This window comes from Oncorhynchus mykiss, chromosome 15, assembly GCF_057628025.1.
Source record: "Oncorhynchus mykiss isolate SJ-2025 chromosome 15, ASM5762802v1, whole genome shotgun sequence".
Lineage (NCBI taxonomy): Eukaryota > Metazoa > Chordata > Actinopteri > Salmoniformes > Salmonidae > Oncorhynchus > Oncorhynchus mykiss.
In genome coordinates, this window is record NC_143036.1 from 51,931,829 (window position 1) to 51,955,396 (window position 23,568).

The 23,568-nt window shown below is 44.6% G+C and overlaps 1 protein-coding gene across 6 annotated transcripts; it reads right to left on the reverse strand.

Annotated features, from left to right (window-relative positions):
- Positions 1-300: 300 nt before the first annotated feature.
- LOC110490193 (regulator of nonsense transcripts 2) lies at positions 301-20,730 on the reverse strand. Of its 6 annotated transcripts, none has more exons than XM_090200285.1 (23): positions 20,596-20,730; positions 19,329-19,697; positions 18,406-19,185; positions 18,051-18,211; positions 17,662-17,850; positions 17,424-17,567; positions 16,827-16,930; positions 16,584-16,669; positions 16,188-16,296; positions 15,921-16,034; positions 13,242-13,358; positions 12,501-12,686; positions 10,701-10,904; positions 10,035-10,310; positions 9,672-9,855; positions 6,897-7,057; positions 6,398-6,502; positions 6,230-6,328; positions 5,959-6,132; positions 4,838-4,979; positions 3,335-3,455; positions 1,994-2,041; positions 301-1,823 (listed from the first exon to the last, which is right to left on the reverse strand). In XM_090200285.1, exons 2-22 carry the CDS (start codon positions 19,694-19,696, stop codon positions 2,035-2,037), a joined length of 3,831 nt encoding a protein of 1,276 aa, XP_090056411.1. In that variant the 5' UTR covers position 19,697; positions 20,596-20,730; the 3' UTR covers positions 301-1,823; positions 1,994-2,034. The 6 variants fall into 6 exon arrangements, with proteins under 6 accessions (XP_090056411.1, XP_090056410.1, XP_021419109.1 ...); XM_090200284.1 differs by having other exon boundaries at positions 301-1,826; XM_021563434.3 differs by having other exon boundaries at positions 17,412-17,567.
- Positions 20,731-23,568: the final 2,838 nt, after the last annotated feature.

The following is a 23,568-nucleotide window of genomic DNA, read 5'->3' on the forward strand; positions in this document are numbered from 1 at the left end:
AAAGAAAAATGAACATCCATATATGGCCAGCTATGTACATTTTAACATTATTTATCCAGCAATGATGTGGTTATGTTGGTAACATACCTGTATGTCTTCTTCTAATGCCTATAAGGGGAAAGTAATCTAAAAGCAACTGACTGTAATCAGATTACGTTAAGAGTTTTGGGAATCCAAAAGTAGCATTTTACAATTTTGGACAAGTAACTAGTAACTAACAGATTACATTTAGACAGTAACCTACCCAACCCTGGGTGGGACAAAGATCATGGACCCAGTAAAGAAGTCGAGCCAGAGGAGTGAGTCGCAAACGGACACTTTTACTGAAACAGGCAGAAATTGGCTTACAGAGCTGGTGCAGAAAGGCCCATGCAGTAGAGTACAGATGATCTATCTATAGATTCAACAGACAGAAATAATCAAACAGAAGTTATCATCACTGAGTAGGACTCAGGAGGCAAGAGCACAGATAAGTATCTTATCCATTTGTCAAAAACTACAATACGGCACACAAATTCCAAATCAACAACCTGTATATCACCCCAAAAAAGTATAGATTTTTCATGAAAATAAAGGAAACATCTAGAAAGCCAAAATGCTGAAAAAATAAAGAATATGTATTATATTCATCACTTATATTTTATTTCTGATGATGAAACGCTGGTCAGTCAACACTGGTCTCGTACCCGCCTCCGGGTCAGGGTCGTCACTGTGACAAGGTCTTCCATTTCCAACAGGGTTAGGAGGAGCAAACCATCTCTATGGTACAGATGCAGGATCTTAATCTGATCACCCTGTTGCAGGAGAACTGTTGCTGCAATGCGGGGCATTTTAAAACGTTTAGTGTATGAGGTTTAAAAAGGCTTCTGAAGTTTGTAATTTCCACTTAGAAATTTCAGACTTGATTTTCCCTTACAAAAATGTATCAACCCCTACAAAAATATCCACTAATCATAATCCACATAATAATTCACATTTCCTATTGCTGCAGGATTATTGTCCTGCTGTAGCAAACTGGCTCAAATTAAGATCCTACATCTATCTGCAACCCTTCCTCACACACAAGCAACCACGCCTTTCTGTACATAATCTTGTCCTCCTTGTTCCCTTGTTTATCAAGTCATTTAGTAGTGGTGACCCGTCTGTGCTCCCTCTCCTCCTCCTCCATACCCCTCTCGAAGCTGCCTTTGAACAGTGTGTGATTTAGCTAGATAAAGAGATAAAAAGACTGAATGACAGATCTGTTCCTAGTAAGAGAAGCACAGTCCATCTCCAAAGACGGCCCACCCCTCACCCGTCCCCTTTGCTTTCACACACATTCTGTCCGTTCTCCTCCTCTTGTGAGCCCTTGTACACCATATCCTCATCCGGCACGGGAGCGAAGAGAAGACGACTGTGGTCCCTTGTCCTGCTGCCTAGCTGTCCGCGCGTCTGTTTGTCTGCGTCCATGTCTGTCTGTCCGTACATACGTCCGTCCGTCAGCTGGTCAGTCGCTCTTTCATTCATCTTTTGGTTCATTCTCTTGTTGAGACGGGGTGGGTGTTTGTGCTGCTGTGCTGGTGTCGTCCCGGGCGACGCACAGAAAGGAAGGGGTGTTCTCTGGAACGCCTTAGCTGGATGAAGGGGGTGCGCCCCTCTTCCCCACTCCTCGTTGATGCCCTTTCTCTTTCTCTTCTTCCGGCGGCGGGGTTAGGTGTGGGAGTCTGCGCTTGCGTCAGTGGGCGGCTGGCGGACTCACTCCCTGCTCAGGCGAGACCGATGGTCCGCTCGCCCTCTCTCGCTCTCTCATTCGCTCGCTCCCTCAGCTAGACTCCAATCAGCGTCTCCTAGGGGACAGAGCAGGGCTTTTACTGCAGTAGCTGTCTTCCAGAACACTCACTGTAATATTTATCCCCTCCTCAAATCCCCAAAACATCCACCCCCTTTTCTCCACCCATCCCTCCCTCCCTCAACCTCCTACCCCAATATCCATCCCCGTTCACTCCTTCAGTACCATCATTACTGCAGCTCCTTCCATCCATAGGTTGCGATGGTCTAGCGTCTGTTCGTAAGAAAATGGAATTGTGAGTGACAATCCAAAATAAAGTTTTGTTATTCATCAAAAACATCATTGTGTACTTTGCCATCAGTATAATTTCCTTCCAGTTCTCTGCTGCCTGTGACTGGAACGAATTGCAAAAATCGTTGAAGTTGGAGACTTTTATCTCCCTCACCAACTTCAAACATCTGCTATCTGAGCAGCTAACCGATCGTTGCAGCTGTACATAGTCCATCGGTAAATAGCCCACCCAATTTACCTACCTCATCCCCATACTGTTTTTATTTACTTTTCTGCTCTTTTGCACACCAGTATCTCTACCTGCACATGACCATCTGATCATTTATCACTCCAGTGTTAATCTGCTAAAATTGTAATTATTCGCCTACCTCCTCATGCCTTTTGCACACAATGTATATAGACTCTCTTTTTCCTTTTATTCTTTTATTTCTACTGTGTTATTGACTTGTTAATTGTTTACTCCATGTGTAACTCTGTGTTGTCTATTCACACTGCTATGCTTTATCTTGGCCAGGTCGCAGTTGTAAATGAGAACTTGTTCTCAACTAGCCTACCTGGTTAAATAAAGGTGAAATCAAAAAATAAATAAGCATCTGTCAAATGTATGTTAGGCATGAATATGATGCGTGATGTTGCCGCGTATCTAAATACCTCCTTTCTGAATTCTTTATAGTCACTTTTCCAAGACAAATATGAGGAGGACAAAGAACCACAAACTATTTTTGTTCTGATGAAAATAGAAAATTCATGCAATCTTTATTTCCAAAAATAGAAAGCAATCTTTACAGAATTTAAGATATAGCTTCTTTCACAGTGCAAAAATAAAAGGGGGACAAATCTGTCTCTGATCAGAGTACTCATACGCCAACAAAATATGGTTTGACAGTTGGGAGACATTAAAACCCTTTCCCGTCTTAACATAAGCAGGCCTGAGTGCAGAGTCTGTCAGTAGCGTGTCCGGCTGAGCTGGCTGGCCCTATCCTCCTGGCCCTCATATCTGTCCTTTCACTCGTGTTTCTCTTGCCTCTCTTGTCTGTCACGCTTTTCGTACCTTTCAATTCTCTCCTGCTTTGTTTCCTGCTTTCTGTTCAGGTGCAGAGAACAAGGAGGGAGAGTCAGTAAGTTGACAAGCACCACGTCCTTCGACAGGATCCCATTCTAATGCCAACCCTATTTCCACCAGCCAAATGCTGGTAGTCTGCTGTTAATTCCTGTCACTGGTGGTGTGTGTGTGTGAGAGAGTAGTCCGTAGGTAAGTTGAGGAGCGAGTCTCACCTTCCTCCGGTCTTGAAGATGAGGTCGGCGTTGGGTGCCCCTTTGGGGTGTTGGTAGCGCGGCCGCCGCTCCCGGTTGGTGTTGGCAGGAGCGGGCCGCTGGGCCAGAGACGCCATCATTTCTACATAATAACCAAGAAGGTTAACACAATGCTACACGAACCAAGAGAATTTAAGACAGTGCTACACAAACCAACAATGTTAACACAATGCTACACAAACCAACAAAGTGTAGGCATGTGGAATGTTGGTAGTACTCTTGCTACTTTCTCTCGTCATCTCTCAAACACACTCCCCATTTATTTCCCTAATGCATGCCTCATTCTCCATCTGTCCCTTTTCTTACTAGTACTTTTCAATCAAAAACACATATTTTGACCAATGTGTAAAATAGTGCTGTGTAGACACTCCTCTACGAAAACCAATTGTCCAAGCCTGATGTCTCTTATCGTAACCCGTTCCAAAACTTTACGAGTTTTAACTCTTGTAGGATGGCCAGAACTAAAATCAATGGAGTTTTTTTTTTTTACATAAAACAATAGAGGTAAGATGGATATCGGTTTTGAGACATGACATATAGTATTTTCATATTTAAGTATACGCATTTCATATTATACGCTTTTCACTTAGAAGATTTCACACAAAAACAAGCGTATCTCTGGGAAATGTCAACGGAGCACTGAGCCTATACCAAGCTTTTTATTTTCAAAGCCTTTTACATTTAATTCAGCTCGTGTCATGCTAATTTAGCTCTTTTGCAACCTGCAGAAACATGAAGCTGGTTGAGAGAATGCAGAGTGTGTAAAGTTGTCAGAGGCAAAGGGTGGCTACTTTGAAGAATATAAAATATTAAATATGTTTAACACTTTGTTGGTTACTACATGATTCCACGTGTTATTTCATAGTTCTGATGTCTTCACTGTTATTCTACAATGTAGAAAATAGTCAAAATAAAGAAAAATTCTTGAATGAGTAGGTGTGTCCAAACTTTTGACTGGTAGTATGTATGTCTCTGTATGTGTATATATAGAAATGGTGTGTATAGACAGTATATGAATAGAAAAGGTGTACAGCCGCAGTTATATAGGATGAGCCATGACTAGAATACAGTATGTACATGTAAAGTTGGTAAAACAGTATGTAAACATTATTAAAGTGACCAGTGTTCAATGACTATGTACATAGGGCAGCAGTCTCTAAGGTTAAGGGTAGAGCACTGGGTGGTAGCCGGCTAGTAACAGTGATTAAGTATCAGGGCAGGGTGCTGGGCGGAGGCCTGGCTAGTGGCGACTGTTTGTTTATTGTCGGCTGTATTAGGTTACGAAGTCCGACATTTTGGATATAAACGCCAGTGATATGTTCGAGAAAGACCATGCTGAATGATTCAGAACGCGAATAATTCTATTTGTCTTGGTGAAATGTATTTTATGACATAAGGAAGTTACATTTGGTCACCAAAGCGTGTTTTCACCCGCTCCGAGTGAGTGGACACCCTACATAATACCTTGGTAGTCCTCTTGCTCCTGTCTCTCGTTGATGTCCAGAGTGAGCTTCTTCATCCTCATCCTCTCCTCCTGCTCTGCCTGCTGCTGGTTGAAGTGGTTGGCAGCCAGGTGGGAAGATAAAGGCACGTTCAGGATCTTAAACTAGAAAACAAGAGACAAAACAGACACACATTCAAGAACTTCAACTGCAGTTAGGAGATCTCAAACAAGGCACATTTAAGGGTTGATAAGGAGCAAGAAGGACATCTCATGCTGTAGGCAGACAACGGGACCGGGGCTCAGTATTCACACTGCAGAAACATGCTCTCCTGGTTTACTATTCAACCTTTGACAACGTTCCCTGTGATCTCTACTTTCCCTAAAACTTAAACGTGTTTCCCAGACGAAGGCCCAGGCAGCAGAGAAAGGGAGGGCCACTCCCATGGTGTGGAGCTGACAGAGGAATGCAGTGAATGTGTCTGACAGGGAGGGGTCCAGGTACGTCACATAGAGAAGATGTGACGCTGACTAACACACACTGAACCCCTTTATTCTCACCTCAGGAAACACACTACAGGAGAGGATATTGTGTTTACCATGGGGGAGTATGGAGACATGTCATTTATAATGCATTAAGTCATTTATATAGCTTCATTTTATACCAACAAAGACCGTCTGTAACCGGTGCTGTTATTTGGTCAAAACGTAATGTTTACATAGGGGTTTATAATCCGGTAAATGTAGTTGCTGGAGGTGTAGTGGACTGAGTTTAGTGAGCTCTACTTTAACGTCTTGATTTTCTGGGCAGAGACTGTGGACACACCCTGACCCTACTACAGTACAAGAGCTTGTCGTCTCTACCCCAAAACCTTACATTCCACCCGCGGACCGGGCCTAAATACACACACACACACACACACACACACACACACACACACACACACACACACACACACACACACACACACACACACACACACACACAGTTAAGAGTCAATATTATCGCTGGGTCTGTCTGACAGTGCTGATTCTGTGGAGGGATCTAACTGAGCTCACAGCGAAGAAGACCTAAACAAGTTTGTGTGTGTGCGTCCATACTCAGTGTGTGTGATCTTTCCTGTGTGTGTGTGTGTGTGTGTACCTGCTGCTTGTTGCCCTTGCGTGTGAGCATGACAAACTGCATGGTGTCTGAGATGTCTGCGTCCCCCTCTCCAGAGCAGACGGGTCCACCAGGACCTTTCTTCAGCTGGCTCTTCAGCTGCAGGGGGATGGCCACGTCCAACTGGTGCACCTTCACCGCCTCCCCGCTCCGCTGCTACACACACACGCAGACACCACCCCTGTTAATACCCATTTATTGAACTAAAGTAGTACAGACACAGTGAACTGAGAGAATAGGCAAGATACTGTACCTGCAGGTTCTCCAGCATCATCTTGTCCAGAGCCTGGATGAAGTCCTCATCCTCAGCACATGCCACATGCTTCAGACCGCCACCACGGATGGTCACCTCCTACAGGGCAAGACCGTCAGCAACACAATAACCTTTCTCCCCCTCCCTCCCTCCATGACATCTTCTTACATTGTTATCCTCGTCTGTCTCGTTCTCCTTGTTGGAGTCGGTCAGATAGTCGGTGTTCTCCTCCTCCTCTTCCTCCCGCTCCTCTTCCTCATTCTCAGACCCTTCCTGGAACATACAGCGGGTTCTTAGATGGGGGGGGGGTGATTGTGTGCTAGCTTGTGGAAGGTAGAAAAACAAACACTAAACCAGGAGTGCTTGGGAGGGGTAGGCCTGGCATGATAGAGTTGATTTATGAAGGAGGAACAAAGAATTACAGAAGGTTGACCCGTCATGCTTTTCTGACCGTGGTGTCAACACATCACTCTAGCCGCACAAGATGACCCACTTTCTTATACAGTATCCTGCTTAGGACTGGGCTTCTGTCCTCAGTTTGCCCCTACGAAACTATAGGGATGAGGGAATGAGTGAGTGACCTAGTATCCACCTATTATGAGAGACTTGTGTCTTAGACGTGCAATGAATGGTCTGATGCCCATGAATAAAAGATTGACATAATCACTTCTTCCTCTGGCTCGTTCATCTCGCTCTCATTTCCAGACTGTTCCTCTGTGTCCGCCCCTCCCTCTTCGTCGTCATCATCGTCATCCTCGTCTAAAGCCTCGCCTTCGCTCCCCATGGCACTGGAGGGCCGGCCGTCCTTCTGCCCATCCATGGCCAGTCCTGCAGGGCACAAACGTATGCGCACACACACACACACACACACACACCTTTATTGGAACGGCGCAACGTCAGGTTGCGAGACTAAGTCTCGAAGCAAGAGATCAAGAGAAAACGCTAAATCATTTGCATAATAGTCATTGATTTACAGTCCTTGGAAACAAGCTCCTCTCGTGAGCCACCGCTCCATGTTCTGAACAGGCTTTACACCCTGGCTCTTTCCATACTAAATCAGATTATACACAAAGCATAGACATTTACCACAGATAATATCCTAAACTACTTGAAGTACGTCCAGGAGCGAGGACAGATTGACGCAAACGACAAGCCCGTTTAGAAACAGGAAGTGAAACTGCAGGAAAAGCAAGTCATTGCAAGAAATACAAGTCACTGTGACGTTCACGGTGAAACTAAAACAGGTGCTTCAACACAGTGCTTGGAGACCACGAATATAACTTCAGAAGCCTGACGAGCTGAGAGCAGTAGAGGAGCAGATAGTTGTGTCGTGAAGAGACGCTGCTAAGCAGTAGAACTTGGTTAAGCGGGGTTCAACAGAAACAGAGGAATGCCTTCATTGCCTTATATTGGTTAAAGGATGAAAGGTGCAACAATGAGGCCACTGTACAGCCTGTGGCTTACGTCACCCTCATCAATCACTCAGAACACACACATTACAGACAGACGCGCACACACACACGCACGCACAGGGTTTTCGAAAGTGTTCTCTCACATTCCATGTCAACACCTTGAAACCTTGAACAATGCTGTGTGTGTGTTAATACAGCTGACTACTTGTTCTGTGAGTCAGGATATGTTTGTGTTTGTATTCATTATGGATCCCCATTAGCTGTTGCCAAGGCAGCAGCTACTCTTCCTGGGTTCCTGCTAAATTAAGGCAGTTTATACCATTTTAAAAACATACAATACATTCACATCACACTGTGTGCCCTCGGGCTCCTACTCCACCTACTACCACATATCTACAGTACTAAATCCATGTGTATGTATAGCCCGTATGTTATCCTGTGTGTGTACGCATGTGTCTGTGCCAATGTTTGTGTTGCTTCACAGCCCCCAAATAAGGTGTTTTTTTTTTTATCTGTTTTTAAAATCCAATTTTACTGTTTGTGTCAGTTACTTGATCTAGAATAAAGTTCCATGTAGTACTGTGTGCCTCCCATAGTCTGTTCTGGACTTGGGGACTGTGAAGAGACCTCTTGTGGCATGTCTCGTGGGGTATGCATGGGTGTCCGAGCTGTGTGCCAGTAGTTTAGACAGACAGCATTCTCCCCATATTAGCTACTAGCGCATCAATATGTTTTGACCATGACAGTTTACAATCTAGGGTTACTCCAAGCAGTTTAGTAATCTCGACTTGCTCAATTTCCACATTATTTATTACACGATTTTGTTGAGGTTTAAGGTTTAGTGAGTGTTTTGTTCCAAATACAATGCTTTTAGTTTTAGAAATATGTAGGGCTAACTTATTCCTTGCCACCCACTCTAACTGCAGCAATTTGTTGAGTGTTGCAGTCATTTCAGTCGCTGTAGTAGCTGACGTGTATTGTGTTGAGTCATCCGCATTCATAGACACTGGCTTTACTCAAGTCAGTGGCATGTCGTTAGTAAAAAAAAAATAAAAGCAAGGGGCCTAAACAGCTACCCTGGGGAATTCCTGATTCTATTATATTTGAGAGACTTCCATTAAAGAACACCCTCTGTGTTAGAAGTAGGAACTCTTTATCCACATTATAGCAGGGGGTGTAAAGCCCTAACACATATGTTTTTCCTGCAGCATACTATGATCGATAATGTCAAAAGTTGCACTGAAGTCTAACAAGAACAGCCCCCACAATAATTTTATCATCAGTTTCTCTCAGCCAATCATCAGTCATTTGTATAAGTGCTGTGCTTGTTGACTGTCCATTACACCTGCAAAAGGAATGCTACCCTCTTCCTTCTCTAAGTCTCTCAGGGTATTTCATTATCTACATCCTGTCTGTCTCTTGATTGTGTTTTTATCTCTGTGCATCTCTTTGCTCTCCATCAGATATTGATCAACTGTTCAGAGAGCACTACAAATGAGCATTTCAGCTAAAGAAACACTTTCAGTATTGTTCCACATTAGAACAGCAGGTGCAATAGGGCAACGATATATTCACATATCATGTCATTGGGGTGTTACTCATGTATTGATTAATATTCCCCTTACTTCAGAAAATATGTATTCGTCTTGACTTAAGAGTGAATGTTTTTAAGTGGCAGTCTACAGCAGAGGCAGGTCTGACTGCTGTGTGTTTGTGTGTGAGAGGGCCAGGTATGTGTGTTATTATGAGGGAATTAGACCTGTCTGACAGACAGAGTGCCCAGAGCTGAAGCACCCTCCTACACACATGGGAATGTTGCTCAGCAGGGAGGACAGAGAGCAGGACTGGGCCAACCCAAGGAGCTAGCTGCTACAGAAACACAAATACATTTCTGAGACTTGCAGGCACACACACACATCTGGGGGACTGACGTATGACAAGGATCTTTAACAACCTTGTTGTCGTGTGCGTACATGTGTGTGTGCCCTTATGCATGCGTTCCTGTGTGTCAATCTCTCTCGGTCTATTACCCAGTTTAACAAGGAACTCCCTCTCCAGCTCGGTGACCTGTCGTGCGGAGTCTTCCAGGGAGATGCAGAGCCTCATCTTTGGTCGGAGAAGCTCCAGGGTGTCACTGATCATGTAGTCAATGTCGATGGGGAACTGGTGCTCTGCACTCCACACCTCCACACTCTTCTTCCACCAGATATACCTCTGGAGGACAGACAACACCACATCAGAGTTTAGGGACAGTCTTGTAATAAATTAATGTCATTGACATTATGTCACAACAGTATCAAAATGCTTCTTAAAGGAAAGAAAGAGTAAGAGAGCGAGAGACAGAGGCTGAGAGGAGTGAAATAAGGAGAGGTCAAACAGTCTAACCGACTGACCTGGAAGTAGATGAGGAAGCAGTCCAGCTTCCTCTTGCTGGAGCCGCGGTCAAAGTACTGTCCGCAGGTGTCCAGCAGGGTGCAGACCATGCGAATGCGGAACAGGTGCTCGGGGGGGTCCAGGGGGCTGGGGCCGCCATCCGGGTTCACCCCGAACGAGATGAAGGAGAAGAGGGTGCGGAAGATGACCGCTGACTCCACCATGCGGTAGTTGTAGAGCTCCCCCAGAAACTTGGCACTGCTGATCCGACGCTGGTTGAACTTGGGCTGGTTCACCTGCAAAGGAGAGGGGTAGAGGAGAAAAGGGGGTGAGATGGATAGACAGAGAGGAGAGTGAGAGAGAAAGCAGGTTAGATGGAATGTCAGAGTGCCTCCGTGCTCTGAAACACCATAAATATGAAGCCCCAGGAAGACCTTACCCACAAGAACCTAGCATGCAGCCTGTTCACACGGTAGACAACACGTAGCCTCAACAATCAATCATTCAAGTCATAAGAAACATACCATCAATTTCTCTTGCTAGGACTCTTCACATGGCCCTAACATCCAGGAATGAACTCTTGAATCTGGGTCTGACTCCAACAAGATCCCCTTCCCTGGTCCTCACCTCCAATCCCAGAAACAGCTCACCACCCTGGGCTTCCCACCCCCTCCCATGGTGCTCACCTCCATTCCCAGGCGGATGTCCTCTAGGACCCCGTCCACCACGTGGATGCCCACGTCCTCCTGGTAGGCCACAAGGCCGGCCAGCAGGTTGGCCACACAGTGGATGCTGTTGTACTTGACGTTCCAGATGTTGACCATGCAGCAGATCAGGTAGCCTTTAGACTCTGGGTCCTGCCAGGGGAGTTTACGCATCTGCCTCAACACCTAGGGGAGGGAGGAGAGAAGAGGACGGAAACGAGGGAGACAAGGAAGCGGAGAACGAGAAGGTAAGATGATAATTGGCAGGTGTTTGTGATACTTCTGTTGTGGTTTTGTATGTTAAAGAAATTCCAGACTAATCGGGGTGGGGGGGAGGAATCACACCACTTTTTTCCCCTCAATAGTGTTATGATGAATATGCATAAGCCAGTGACTGTATAAATGAGGCACCATGAACTTGCACTTTACTTTTTCCCTCCCTTACTAGTTTCAAGTTTTAGTGGTATACATCATCCAACTAAATGCCAACTTGCAGGTTACTTCTTGAAAATGCAACAAGAATAAGAAATAATAAAAGAACACAAACATAAAGTAAATGGCTGTAGAATAGAATACATTTTAGCATAAGTATAAATCAAGAAGGCACCATTTATTGTTCAATATTTACATGTATATTGGGGAAGGGGAGGATGGGGGGCAAGTGTATAAATAGAGCAGTATAATACGAGTCTGAAAGCAGCACCTTCCTAATATTGAGTTACACCCCCTTTTGGCCTCAAAGCAGCCTCAATTTCTCAAAGCATTTCACAGAAAGTTTAATATTTTTATTTTTTACCCTCCCTTTTTCGTGATATCCAATTATGATCTTGTCTTATCCCTGCAACTCCCCAACGGGCTTGGGAGAGACGATAGTCAAGTCATGCGTCCTCCGAAACACGACCCGCCAGACCACGCTCATTAACACCCACCCGCTTAACCCGGAAGCCAGCTGCACCAACGTGTCGGAGGAAACACCGTTCAACTGACGACCGAAGTCAGCTTTCAGGTGCCCGGCCCGCCACAAGGAGTCACTAGAGCGTGATAAGCCAAGTAAAGCCACCCTGGCCAAACCCTCCCCTAACCCGGATTACGCTGGGCCAATTGTGCACCGCCCTATGGGACTCCCAGTCACGGCCGGTGGTAACCCAGCCTGGGATCGAACCTGGTCTTTAGTGACGCCTCAGGCACTTTAGGCTGCTGAGGCCACAGAAAGTTACAGAGGCCTATATATCATAGTCCCCCCAAAATGCTAACCTCCACTGTTATTGTAATCGTGAGATGTTAGCATGTCTTGGGGGTATGATATTTGTGCATCCGTACTCATCACACTCATTACGATTCATTCAGGATTATCCGTAACCATGGTAGCATCCACATTAATGTAGAAGTGTTTAGAAACACATTCTATTCTTATTTACAATAAAAATGACTCCAAAATGACACAAATGAATGATTGACCATTAATTTCTATTTGGCACAAAATAATCTGAAGCACAGCAGACGCATCCAACAAGTTTGTACAGTCATTGTGTGCTAGGAATATGGGATCAAATACTTTTTACTATTTTAATACACATAGTGAATTTGACCCAATACCTTTGGTCCCCTAAAATGAAGGGACTATGTACAAACCGCTGTCATTTCTAAACGGTTCACCCGATATGGATCAAAATACCCTCAAATTATAGCCGACAGTCTGCACTTTAACCTCAAAGCTTTTGGAGCTCACTGTACCCTAAGATGAATGCACTAACTCTAACTCAAATGTAATCATCTTCCTACCTTCTCCGTGGTGACCTTGGAGAGGTCCTTGTAGAGCAGTTTGCGGATGTACTCTTGCAGCGGGGGCCTCTTCTTCCTGACAGTCTTCTCCATGGGCGGGGGGTTGCAGTAGTAGTAGGCATTCTCCACCATGGTCACGTAGCGAGCATCCAGGTGCTGCGCCTGCTTCTTACGCATCATTTGCTCCTGAGACACGCAAATGTACAAAAAAACAAGTGAGTCATTCAATATAGCCCAGAACACAGCTAAAAGCCCTCAAAAAGGCGTGTGGTCTTATTATCTTGCCAAACGTAAGCTAGAAAATATGGCAGCTGTGCATGCGACATGAACAACCTCGTCCAAAAGCAATTTAGGGACAATAAAGCTGGATTAATAGAGCTTTATAAACCAGATATAACCCTGGATTTTGGCACCAGTTAGGGAGGCCAAAGCAGGTCTCTCTCCGGGACTCTGGATGCACTCCACAACCTTAGGGGAATTCCAGTACAGTGTTCGATAGGTGTGTGTGTGTTTGCTTGTACATTCGTGGAGGCTGCCGAGGGGAGAACGGATCATAATAACGGCCGGAACGGAGCAAATGGAACGGCATCAAACACCTGGATTTGAAAAACAATCCACCTGTTCCACTCCAGTCATTACCACGAGCCCGTTCTCCCCAAATAAGGTCCCACCAACCTCCTGTGTTGCACACGTACGTGCGTTCATTGCCGTGTGTGCGTGTGCATGCGTGTGCGTGTGTACCAGAAGGACGCTGGTCCGGAGGTGGGAGTCAGGGGATCTGAAAAGGAAGCGTCCACTGGTCTCCAGCAGGGTGCAGGCCATCTCTATGTGGTGATGGGAGAAGTCTGACAGCAGCATCTGTAGAACACACACACATGATGATGACAGTGTAACACAATAATTGTAACAGTAATCACGTTTCCATCCACAGTTTTTATGCGAGTGAAGTCATGTATTTTTTTTTTATGGCGACAGTTGTGATGGAAACAGGAAGTGTCAATACAATTTCAGAAATGTCGACAAACAATTTGTCACTTTGTGTAGGTAAAATGAATTATGTGAGAGTTGCAGTGAAAACTCCTTAATGCGCAAATACTGATATAATAAACCATCATGTTGATGTAAATTTGGAGTCACAAGATATGCTAAATTGTACCGCCACTACGACATGGAAATGTACAAAGAGTTTATAGGCAGATGAAATAAGTTCTGATGAACTTCATGGTGGTTAAGTGATGGGTGGTGATGAGCTTCGAAGGTGTTATATGAATGCTGGTGACATGATGATTGATGCATGGCTACCAATTATCAAATACAAATTATAAACTGAGTGGTTCAAGCCCTGAATGCTGATTGGCTGACAGCAGTGGTATTTCAGACCATATACCACAGGCATGACAAAACATGTATTTTTACTGCTCTAATTAAGTTGGTAACCAGTTTATAATAGCAAGGATGTGTGGTGCCTAAGAACAGTCCTTAGACCGTGGTATAATGGCCATATACAGTGGGGCAAAAACGTATTTAGTCAGCCACCAATTGTGAAAGTTCTCCCACTTAAAAAGATGAGAGAGGCCTGTAATTTTCATCATAGGTACACTTCAACTATGACAGACAAAAATCCAGAAAATCACATTGTAAGATTTTTTATGAATTTATTTGCAAATTATGGTGGAAAATAAGTATTTGGTCAATAACAAAAGTTTATCTCAATACTTTGTTATATACCCTTTGTTGGCAATGACAGAGGTCAAACGTTTTCTGTAAGTCTTCACACACTGTTGCTGGTATTTTGGCCCATTCCTCCATGCAGATCTCCTCTAGAGCAGTGATGTTTTGGGGCTGTTGCTGGGCAACACGGACTTTCAACTCCCTCCAAAGATTTTCCATGGGGTTGAGATCTGGAGACTGGCTAGGCCACTCCAGGACCTTGAAATGCTTCTTACGAAGCCACTCCTTCGTTGCCTGGGCGGTGTGTTTGGGATCATTGTCATGCTGAAAAACCTAGCCACGTTTCATCTTCAATGCCCTTGCTGATGGAAGGGGGCCATGTATCTCACGATACATGGACCCATTCATTCTTTCCTTTACACGGATCAGTCGTCCTGGTCCCTTTGCAGAAAAACAGCCCCAAAGCATTATGTTTCCACCCCCATGCTTCACAGTAGGTATGGTGTTCTTTTGATGCAACTCAGCATTCTTTGTCCTCCAAACACGACGAGTTGAGTTTTTACCAAAAAGTTATATTTTGGTTTCATCTGACCATATGACATTCTCCCAATCTTCTTCTGGATCATCCAAATGCTCTCTAACAAACTTCAGACGGGCCTGGACATGTACTGGCTTAAGCAGGGGGACACGTATGGCACTGCAGGATTTGAGTCCCTGGCGGCGTAGTGTGTTACTGATGGTAGGCTTTGTTACTTTGGTCCCAGCTCTCTGCAGGTCATTCACTAGGTCCCCCCGTGTGGTTCTGGGATTTTTGCTCACCGTTCTTGTCATCATTTTGACCCCACGGGGTGAGATCTTGCGTGGAGCCCCAGATCGCGGGAGATTATCAGTGGTCTTGTATGTCTTCCATTTCATAATAATTGCTCCCACAGTTGATTTCTTCAAACCAAGCTGCTTACCTATTGCAGATTCAGTCTTCCCAGCCTTGTGCAGGTCTACAATTTTGTTTCTGGTGTCCTTTGACAGCTCTTTGGTCTTGGTCATAGTGGAGTTTGGAGTGTGACTGTTTGAGGTTGTGGACAGGTGTCTTTTATACTGATAACAAGTTCAAACAGGTTCCATTAATACAGGTAACAAGTGGAGGACAGAGGAGCCTCTTAAAGAAGAAGTATGTGAGAGCCAGAAATCTTGCTTGTTTGTAGGTGACCAAATACTTATTCTCCACCATAATTTGCAAATAAATTCATTAAAAATCCTACAATGTGATTTTCTGGATTTTTTTGTCATAGTTGAAGTATACCTATGATGAAAATTACAGGCCTCTCTCATCTTTTTAAGTGGGAGAACTTGCACAATTGGTGGCTGACTAAATACTTTTTTGCCCCACTGTATCACACCTCCTCGTACTTTATTGCTTAATTATATTGCTCTTATCCATATCTCAACATATAACTTAGAACCTACCCTTGTCCACGTTATCAGCAAACTTATCTAGAGAGCATGTGCCAAAACCAGATTGGGCAAGTTACCTATTTATAGCAACAGTTTGTGACAAAACTATTGGTAGAGGTAAAAATGAAATGGAAACATTGAACTCCTGCTTTTTATTTGGTACATGAAAATGGTGTGAAAATGTGAATATTGTTTTCATGCAGATTTTAGAAGAGTCGCATGAATATCTGTCGCCAATTGGATGGAAACCTAGCTAATGATAGCACAGCTTCCTGGTGAGAGAGATGCAGCCCCTACCTTCAGACAATGCAGAGTGTCCGTTTTTGAGAACAACTTGAACTTGGCCAGCTCCCCGATAAACCTCACAGTTTTATTTTTTGTTTCGATGTTGATCTGGTCCTTCTTCCGGATCTACAAGGAAACACAACAAGCATTGTGTATTGAAAACTCTTTCAAAACGGTTTGTTTCCTTCAGTATAGGTCCTATTTTAATGAGACAGTGGTTCTGTATGAAAGACACAACGAGGAAGGTGTTAGTAGCTGAGGTAAAGTCTTGGGACCTACGTGGAACCTGAAGTCTCCTTTGAGTATGGAGCACAGGTCATCGGCCACATCGGACATGCAGGGGTGAAGGGTGGCCACCAGACGGGAGTAAAAGGGCAGCAGATCCAACCTGGGCGAACACAATACAACCATGAGCTTTACAATAGCATAAGTACCATTAACTTCCTTTATGCCATTTCAAATTAAATGAGCAACAGCACCACCTAGTGGGGAAAATGTGGGGGGAGGAAAAAACACTTATTCCCACACAAATCAATACATGATCAAATCCTTCCAAATTAACTATCTGCGTGTGCATGCGTGGGTGCTTTGTCAGGGAACGGTGAAGAGAGTCCGGACCAGCTTCCTGATCAAATCCTTCCAAATTAACTATCTGCTTTATGGTGTGTGTGGTACCTTTGTCTGGGAACGGTGAAGAGAGCTCGGACCAGCTTCCTCCTGTTTGACTTTGTGTTCATGTTCATGCAGAAATCCATGGCAGCCTGTGAACAAACACACCTACAGTCAGACTAATTCACGGCACAACTGTATACTTAGTACCATATTTCACTGTGAACCGTTGCCTTTGTGGCTAAACTCAAATTGTCAAGCTGGGAATACATCCTTCTGGTATGCTGACGGTGTGTGTTCTCTCCTTGCCTTGTCTATGAGGTCTCTGTTGACACAGTTGGGAAGCTGCTGGATGAAGGCGTCCACAATGAGCTTCAGGTGGGACCCGGTGCTTGCCTCCTCATCCTCTTGTTCTTCATACAGAAACAGGGAGGACACAGTCAAACATGCATAGAGCAAAGTCATGCTCCAAATATCTCCTTAGCTAACTTAAGAGTCACTCAGCGACAGAAACAGAAAGAGCAAAGCCAAAACATAGGTATAAGCCTAGGAACGGGGTTGATACATGTGGAATATTAGAAACCTTGTGAATGACTGTCTGGTTTCCACATGCTCAGCAACACACCTCTGTTTACTTGATTGGCCCTGAGCACCCATGAGTGGGCCCTAGCTCTGTTTCCCTGACCTCTCTCATACCCTAACTTGATCCCTGGAAAAGACACACAAACACCAAGACACGGTCCATGACAATAACCAACATGGTTCCTTTATCCAGAGGTTGTAGATATTAGATTATTGCCGCCCTCTTGTTGTCTTTGTCAAAATGGAAAGCTGGGTGTGCAAAGCGCTGGGTGGTGTGTGCTGCTTGGTGGCTGGTGGGTGGATAGAGAATACCTTCATCTTTACCTTGCTCGTCCAACAGTTTTTTGGCGAGCTCTGCTTCGTTCTCTGCCTCGTCAGGTCCATCCAGCTCCAGAGGGTCATCAGCGATGTCTAGAGCCTCGAGCTCCAACTCCAACTCCTCTGTGGTGGCCGCAGCATCTTTAGCCTCTGAGGAAAGGACACAGCAACAAGAGCAGGCTCAGTTAGACAGCGTGAGTGTCTGTGTGAGTCTGCATGCGTGCATATGTGTAGGTGGCTGTACCTTTAGCAGCAGCCTCCTCTTTGTCCTTGCACTTCTCGTTATCTTTGAACAGGATGGCGGGGACGAAGGCCTTCAGGTCCACCATGTTCTCGTAGAAGTTCCTGGCATCCTCGTCCTCCCAGATGCCCCCCTCCAGGTCATACTCCCCGGGCTTCCCAGGGGTGAAGATGTCAATGCCAGGGCCGTGCTCTATCACACAGAGAGGAGAGAAGATGGCTAGATACACACTGACACCAAAGACTGTAGGCTACATATAACCAACAGCAATAAAATATGAATACAATGTGGCTTTATAACACAAATCACCCAAAAGTACAACAAAAAGCTCAGTCTTTACATTGTCCCTATAACAAAGTAATAAACAGTATACAAGGGTTGTTACTCTTTACCTTCCTGCACAGTCTTGTCCAGTGGAAGCTCTGGCATGTTCTCATCCAGAAAGTCAGCCAGAGACTGGGTGTTAGCCAGCAGCTTCTGGTAGGACGTGGCAAACTCCTCATGCTGCTTGTGCCTGTCCTCACTCAGCTCCCCTTTGGAGTGGAGGATACGCCTGGAGGGAGAAAAAACATGGAGCTGTCAGTATGTACACTCAAACACATTTAGCATGTTACTCAAAATGGCAAATCGTCATGTACTGTGGCAGGAGTATACACTGAAATCAATAATACAAGAGAAGAAGTGAGATAGGTCATGTAGAAAAGTTTCTCCAAGTAAAGTTTCTCCAAGTAACCTTGGCCCCATCACCTGTTCTGCCTCTCAATGTTCTGCAGCTCGCGGTGGTCCTTCTTCAGGTGCTTGGTGAGCGAGGTGAAGTACTCCCTCAGAAGGTTCTGAAAGGGCTGCTGCTTCTCCGTGTTGATGATCTCGCTGGGAGGGAAGGCCAGGCCAAACTTCTCCCGTGCAGCCTTCACCTTGCGAGGCACCAGGCCCGCAATGTCGTCCCCGCAGTGCTTACAGAAGCTGATGACCACTGACACATGCGTGTGTGTCTCGCGGTCCGTCCCGATGATGCTCTTCAGCTGCTCGTAGATGAGCGACAGGCCCTCCTTGTCAGTGAACAGGCCTACGATGGTGAGCTCTGCGATGAAGCGCAGGTCGGTGCGCAGCTTGCTCACATTGGGTGCCTTCTCTTCCTTGCGCGCCTCAAAGTGCCTTTTCCAGGCCTGGAGGAGCAGTGGGGCGAATTCGGCATAGCGCTGGTGGAAGAGGGAGCACAGGTGCACGGCGCAGCCCACGTCAGAGATCTTCAGCTTGGCCTCCACCACAGAGCCCACCGCCTCGCCGATGTACTTGCTGAGGTTGAGCGAGCCAAAGTCGTTGGAGAGGGCATCGCGCTGCTGCTCGGTGAGCGTGCGCAGCTTCTTGACGAAGGCTGTGTTCTTCTTCAAGCTGGAGTCAAGGCGGCTAAAGAAGGTCTCCTCGGGACGGCCCTCGTGGGCGTTCTGGTTGCGGACGCGAAGCTCCTTCCGGCACTGGTGGCGCTCCCAGGCCTCCTGGTGGAGCTGGTGGCCCTCCTCCTTCTCTCTGAAGTGGGAAGAAAGATGGAGAATCAAGTTAGCAGTTATCTGAATTCAAAAATACTGACCATACACAAAGTTCATGATGTTGAGAGCACCTACAGTAGAACATGATACATTATTATCGTGGTTCCTCCCCCGAGCTCTTACTTGAGTTGAGCTGCCTCCTCTTCACGCTGTCTCTTGGCCTCCTCCTCCTGAACTTTCCTCTCCTGCTCCTCCTGCTGCTTCTTCTCCTCTTCCTCCTTCTTCCTCTGCTCCTCCTCTGCCTTCTGTTTCTCCTCCTCTTTTCGTTTTCGCTCTTTTTCTTCCTTCTTTCTTTTGTCCTCCTCAAGCCGCCTCCTCTTTTCCTCTGCAGCCTTACCAATATCTTTCTTGCCACTCATCTTTGCCTCATCCTTCACTTTATCCCGGGAGGAGGCGGGCCGTCTATCAGCATCCCTGTCTTTCTCCTTGTTACTAAAGGAGCTCACCTCTTTATCATCCATGTTTAATGATCTCTTGCCCTCAGCAGGCATTCTAGAAAAACAAAAAAACAAATGTAGTCATTCTCATTAGCAGTGTTACACATATCAGAGCTAGGCAAGCCTAGTTAATAACATACACTTTGACTTAACGTTAATATTCGCTGATCATAACATTGGCTAATTCACATTGCTAGCTACACATGCATCACAAAATGTCGATAAAACAATACTAGCTGTGTTGTGACTGGTCGAGCCGCTAAAAGTTTTAGCCAGCCGTTGGTGAAAGCGTCATAATATTAATTGTCAGTGATTGAACATTCCAATAGCTTAGCTAACTAGTTATTTTTCTAATATCCGCGAACTACCATATCTAACTAACGTTATATAGGTAACTTAACGTTATAAAATGCCCCCCCCCCCCCCCCCCCCAACAAGTTGACTACCCTCCAATTAAATGTTTATCAACGTGCGTTATGAGCCTATTTTCTCTATTAAATCGTAGTTGTTTGATAGTGTTGTTAAGGTAACGTTAGCTATGTTGACATTGTCTTACCTACGACGCACGTATAGCTAGCCTAACATAGCATGCCAACTTGCTGAACACACAACGGTTAGGTGAGAACCGTTAGCCGTACAATTGCTAAATTACGACGATTACGTACAATGATTTTAGAACAATGTAATAACGTGTAAAAACATATGTTTTTTTTACCACAAGTGTCGAGAAAACAGCACACACTAAGCCAACTTTACGTTGCTAACGTGTTAGCTAGCTAACTGTTGTTAGGCCGCTTCGGCTTGAGTAGAGGTAAACAAATGGCTTGGTAGCCCGCGAGCACTGAGATCGTCGATGTCAATCGTCTGCATAAACCAAACATAAGCGGCAATATATATATTAGTAATCATTACATGTCGTTCATTATGGAATATAGTCTAAAACATATTATTACCTTCGATTTCTGTCAACATAAACATCAGACTTGTGTTAATAAGTAAAAATGATTTCCTTGTGCGGGAAAGGACCCCTTTGATTAGGCACCAAACATTCTGCCTGAAAGGACATGTAGGCATAATCTTCTTTGTTTATTGAATCGATATGCAGATCGAATATCTTTAAAGTATTTTTTAAGGATTATTTTATCAATAGATAATAGTTTACCTACACAAATTATATAATTGAGTTATGTATTCATTCATTCAGACAGGCAACGTCGCAGATGACATTAGGGAGTGTGTCTCTGTTGTGTCTGCTGGAGCAACAGTTGCAGCCGAGAGAGTTCCAGTCAATTATGTATATATACACACACATACCATTTCAGTCATTTAGCAGACTTACATAAGCAATTATGCTTTTATCCTTCATCAATTATCCTTGCTCAAAGGCACATCTTCAGATTTTGTACCTAGTCGGCTCGGGGATTCAAACCAGCGATGTTTTGGTTATTGACCAAACACTCTTGACCGCTAAACTACCTGCTGTGGGTAGAGAATTATTTTGGTTCAGTCTTCGCTGATAAATAGTTGGTTATCATGTTTTATTTTTCACTTTACTGTCAGATGTCTGCATGCATCATAGAAAACACAACTAATGGTGTGGCATATTATAAATATTCATAAATCATCCTATTATCCATTAATTACATTTATATACATGTGTTATGGTTTCAATAGTCTAAAGGTTTCCTCTCTCTTTTGTCAGTTTTCCCTAATCTATTACTGATAAGAGAACACATGCTATGGAGAGAACATTCAGGGGATCTGCTTTACAGGTCCACTGCTGATTTTAGCATGTAAATCTTTGTGGGGCAAAGCATCATTTACTGCCTTTAACCAAAACATAGCTGATATGGCTGACTTGCTAAAACAAATGTGGATTCTACTGACAATTGAGATGTACAAATGATGGCATTAGGGGACGACGAGCGGATAAGAGGCCATCGGTAATTTCGATTAAGACATTAATGAGCGAGCTAGGACGGACGTAGTCAATATAACTATTTGTTCAGAATTTTTGAAATGTACAGCGACAGAATTCAGAACATGGGCCGTTCTTACAGTATTCTCCCTGTATACCAAGTCAGAACCGTAAGCTAAATAAAGAGGGCATGTAAAGCAGACAATGAAAGCTCTTACAATATTAAATTATTGCATTTCTCTAAAACAGGCTTTAGGCTACATGTCCACCACCAAGTCAAAACAGTAGGCCAAGTTATGAGGAGGAAAGGGACCAAATAATGAAGGTGAGGCACATGGGCCACCATCAGCTTACTACACAACTTACACTGAGTATTACTTTCTTAGCTACAGTATACATATCTCCCTGGCATTTTACATAATTTATGCGGCAGCATACAATATATTATTGGACTCACCATGTTGTGCTGTGCTCACTTGAACAGGAAAGTAATTCTCTGGATTTATGGTGCTTTCAAGACAACTGGAAAAAAACAAGGTTAAATCATGGCATCAGTGATCTTCAGGTCGGAGCTCTAGAAATAGGCCTGAGTTCCCGACTTGGAATTCAGAGTTGGATCACCGTTCAAAACATATTTTCCCAGTCAGAACTTGTTTTTTCTGAGTTCCCAGTTGTCTTGAACTCACTGAAGTCTGAGATTTCCCAGTTCTGAGTTTCCGGTTGTTTTGAACACGGCAGAAGTCATGCTGGATTGACAGCATGGCGAATGTATTCAACCTTTTCTTACCCATGGTGTTGAATGTTTATCCATTTAAACTTGGAATAGAGACCCTTAAACCCAGACTTGGACCACACACCCTCTCCACTGAATAGCAGGCTAGTGATTGCTTTGCAACGCTTGCAGTTAGCCACTGATTCCTTCCAAACCACTCATTGTTGAATTTGCGATTTCCAATGTTGGATTGAAAAGGATTTTCCAGTAGATTGTTGACGTGATTCATGACGATGACTGCTTGTCTAGCTTGCTAGCTAAGATTTTGAAAGTATGATGTTGACATGATCGGTCCAATCAAAGCTACGGTAGATATAATGTGATTTTGGGGTGGCAGGTATTCTAGTGGTTAGAGCATTGGGACAGTAATCAAAAAGTTGCTGGATCGAATCCCCAAGCTGACAAGGTAAAAATCTGTCATTCTGCCCCGGAACAAGGCAGTTCCCTGGTAGGCTGTCATTGTAAATAAGAATTTGTTGTTAACTGACTTGCCTAGTTAAATAAAGGTTCAATTTAAAAACTTTGATATCATTTTATCTGTAGCCAATGACCTTGAGCCTTCCTGGATGGGCTTTTCTGATTTAACTCTATGGCAGCACCCAAGGGGCTTGAATATTTGAGCTCTCCCCGTAGATGTTGCGGTGACGTAGTGTCCCCATGAGTGTCAGAACACTGAGGCAATCATGGTGCAACTAGAGAACATTACCAACCCCTACGCTCTGTATTTTCCGCTGGCTGTCCCACCACCACGGAAAGCACCGAGCTTGGCTGAAACACCTGCATTTTGGAGCTGCCTTATTCAAAAAAGCAAAACAGAGACTATGTTTGTATGTAGTTTTATTCACTTTTTTAAATACATTGGTTGCAAACTGGTATGTGACACGTATTAATGCCAAAATACCATCCAAAACAGGCACAAAAAATAATCTATATATTTTTTTAGCTAAACAGCTGAGGCTCAAAACAGGTCGGTCTCTGCCCCACCGGCCCTGAATGACGGGTCGCCACTTCCCGATCCAGATGTTTTAGATAGAGATAACTTGGAGATATTGATAACTTAGGGAGCTAAATATAATCACCTGCGGGCCCAATTTGGCCTGCGGGACGCCTGTTGGGGTACCCTGGGAGGAGGTGAGAGCCCTGGTGGATTGGTGCCAGGGAAATAACCTCTTTCTCAAAGTCAACAAAATGAAGGAGCTGATCATGGGCTACAGGAAATGGCATAGAGAGCACGCC

Excerpts from the sequence above, each read along its gene's own strand:
- LOC110490193 (XM_021563431.3), bottom strand. The coding sequence starts at position 19,696 with ATGCCTGCTGAGGGCAAGAGATCATTAAACATGGATGATAAAGAGGTG. Across the intron at positions 17,851-18,050 it reads GGACAAGACTGTGCAGGAAG|AGCACGGCCCTGGCATTGAC; the intron begins GTAAAGAGTAAC and ends TCTGTGTGATAG. Across the intron at positions 6,503-6,896 it reads TGAACGAGCCAGAGGAAGAA|GAAGGGTCTGAGAATGAGGA; the intron begins GTGATTATGTCA and ends TGTATGTTCCAG.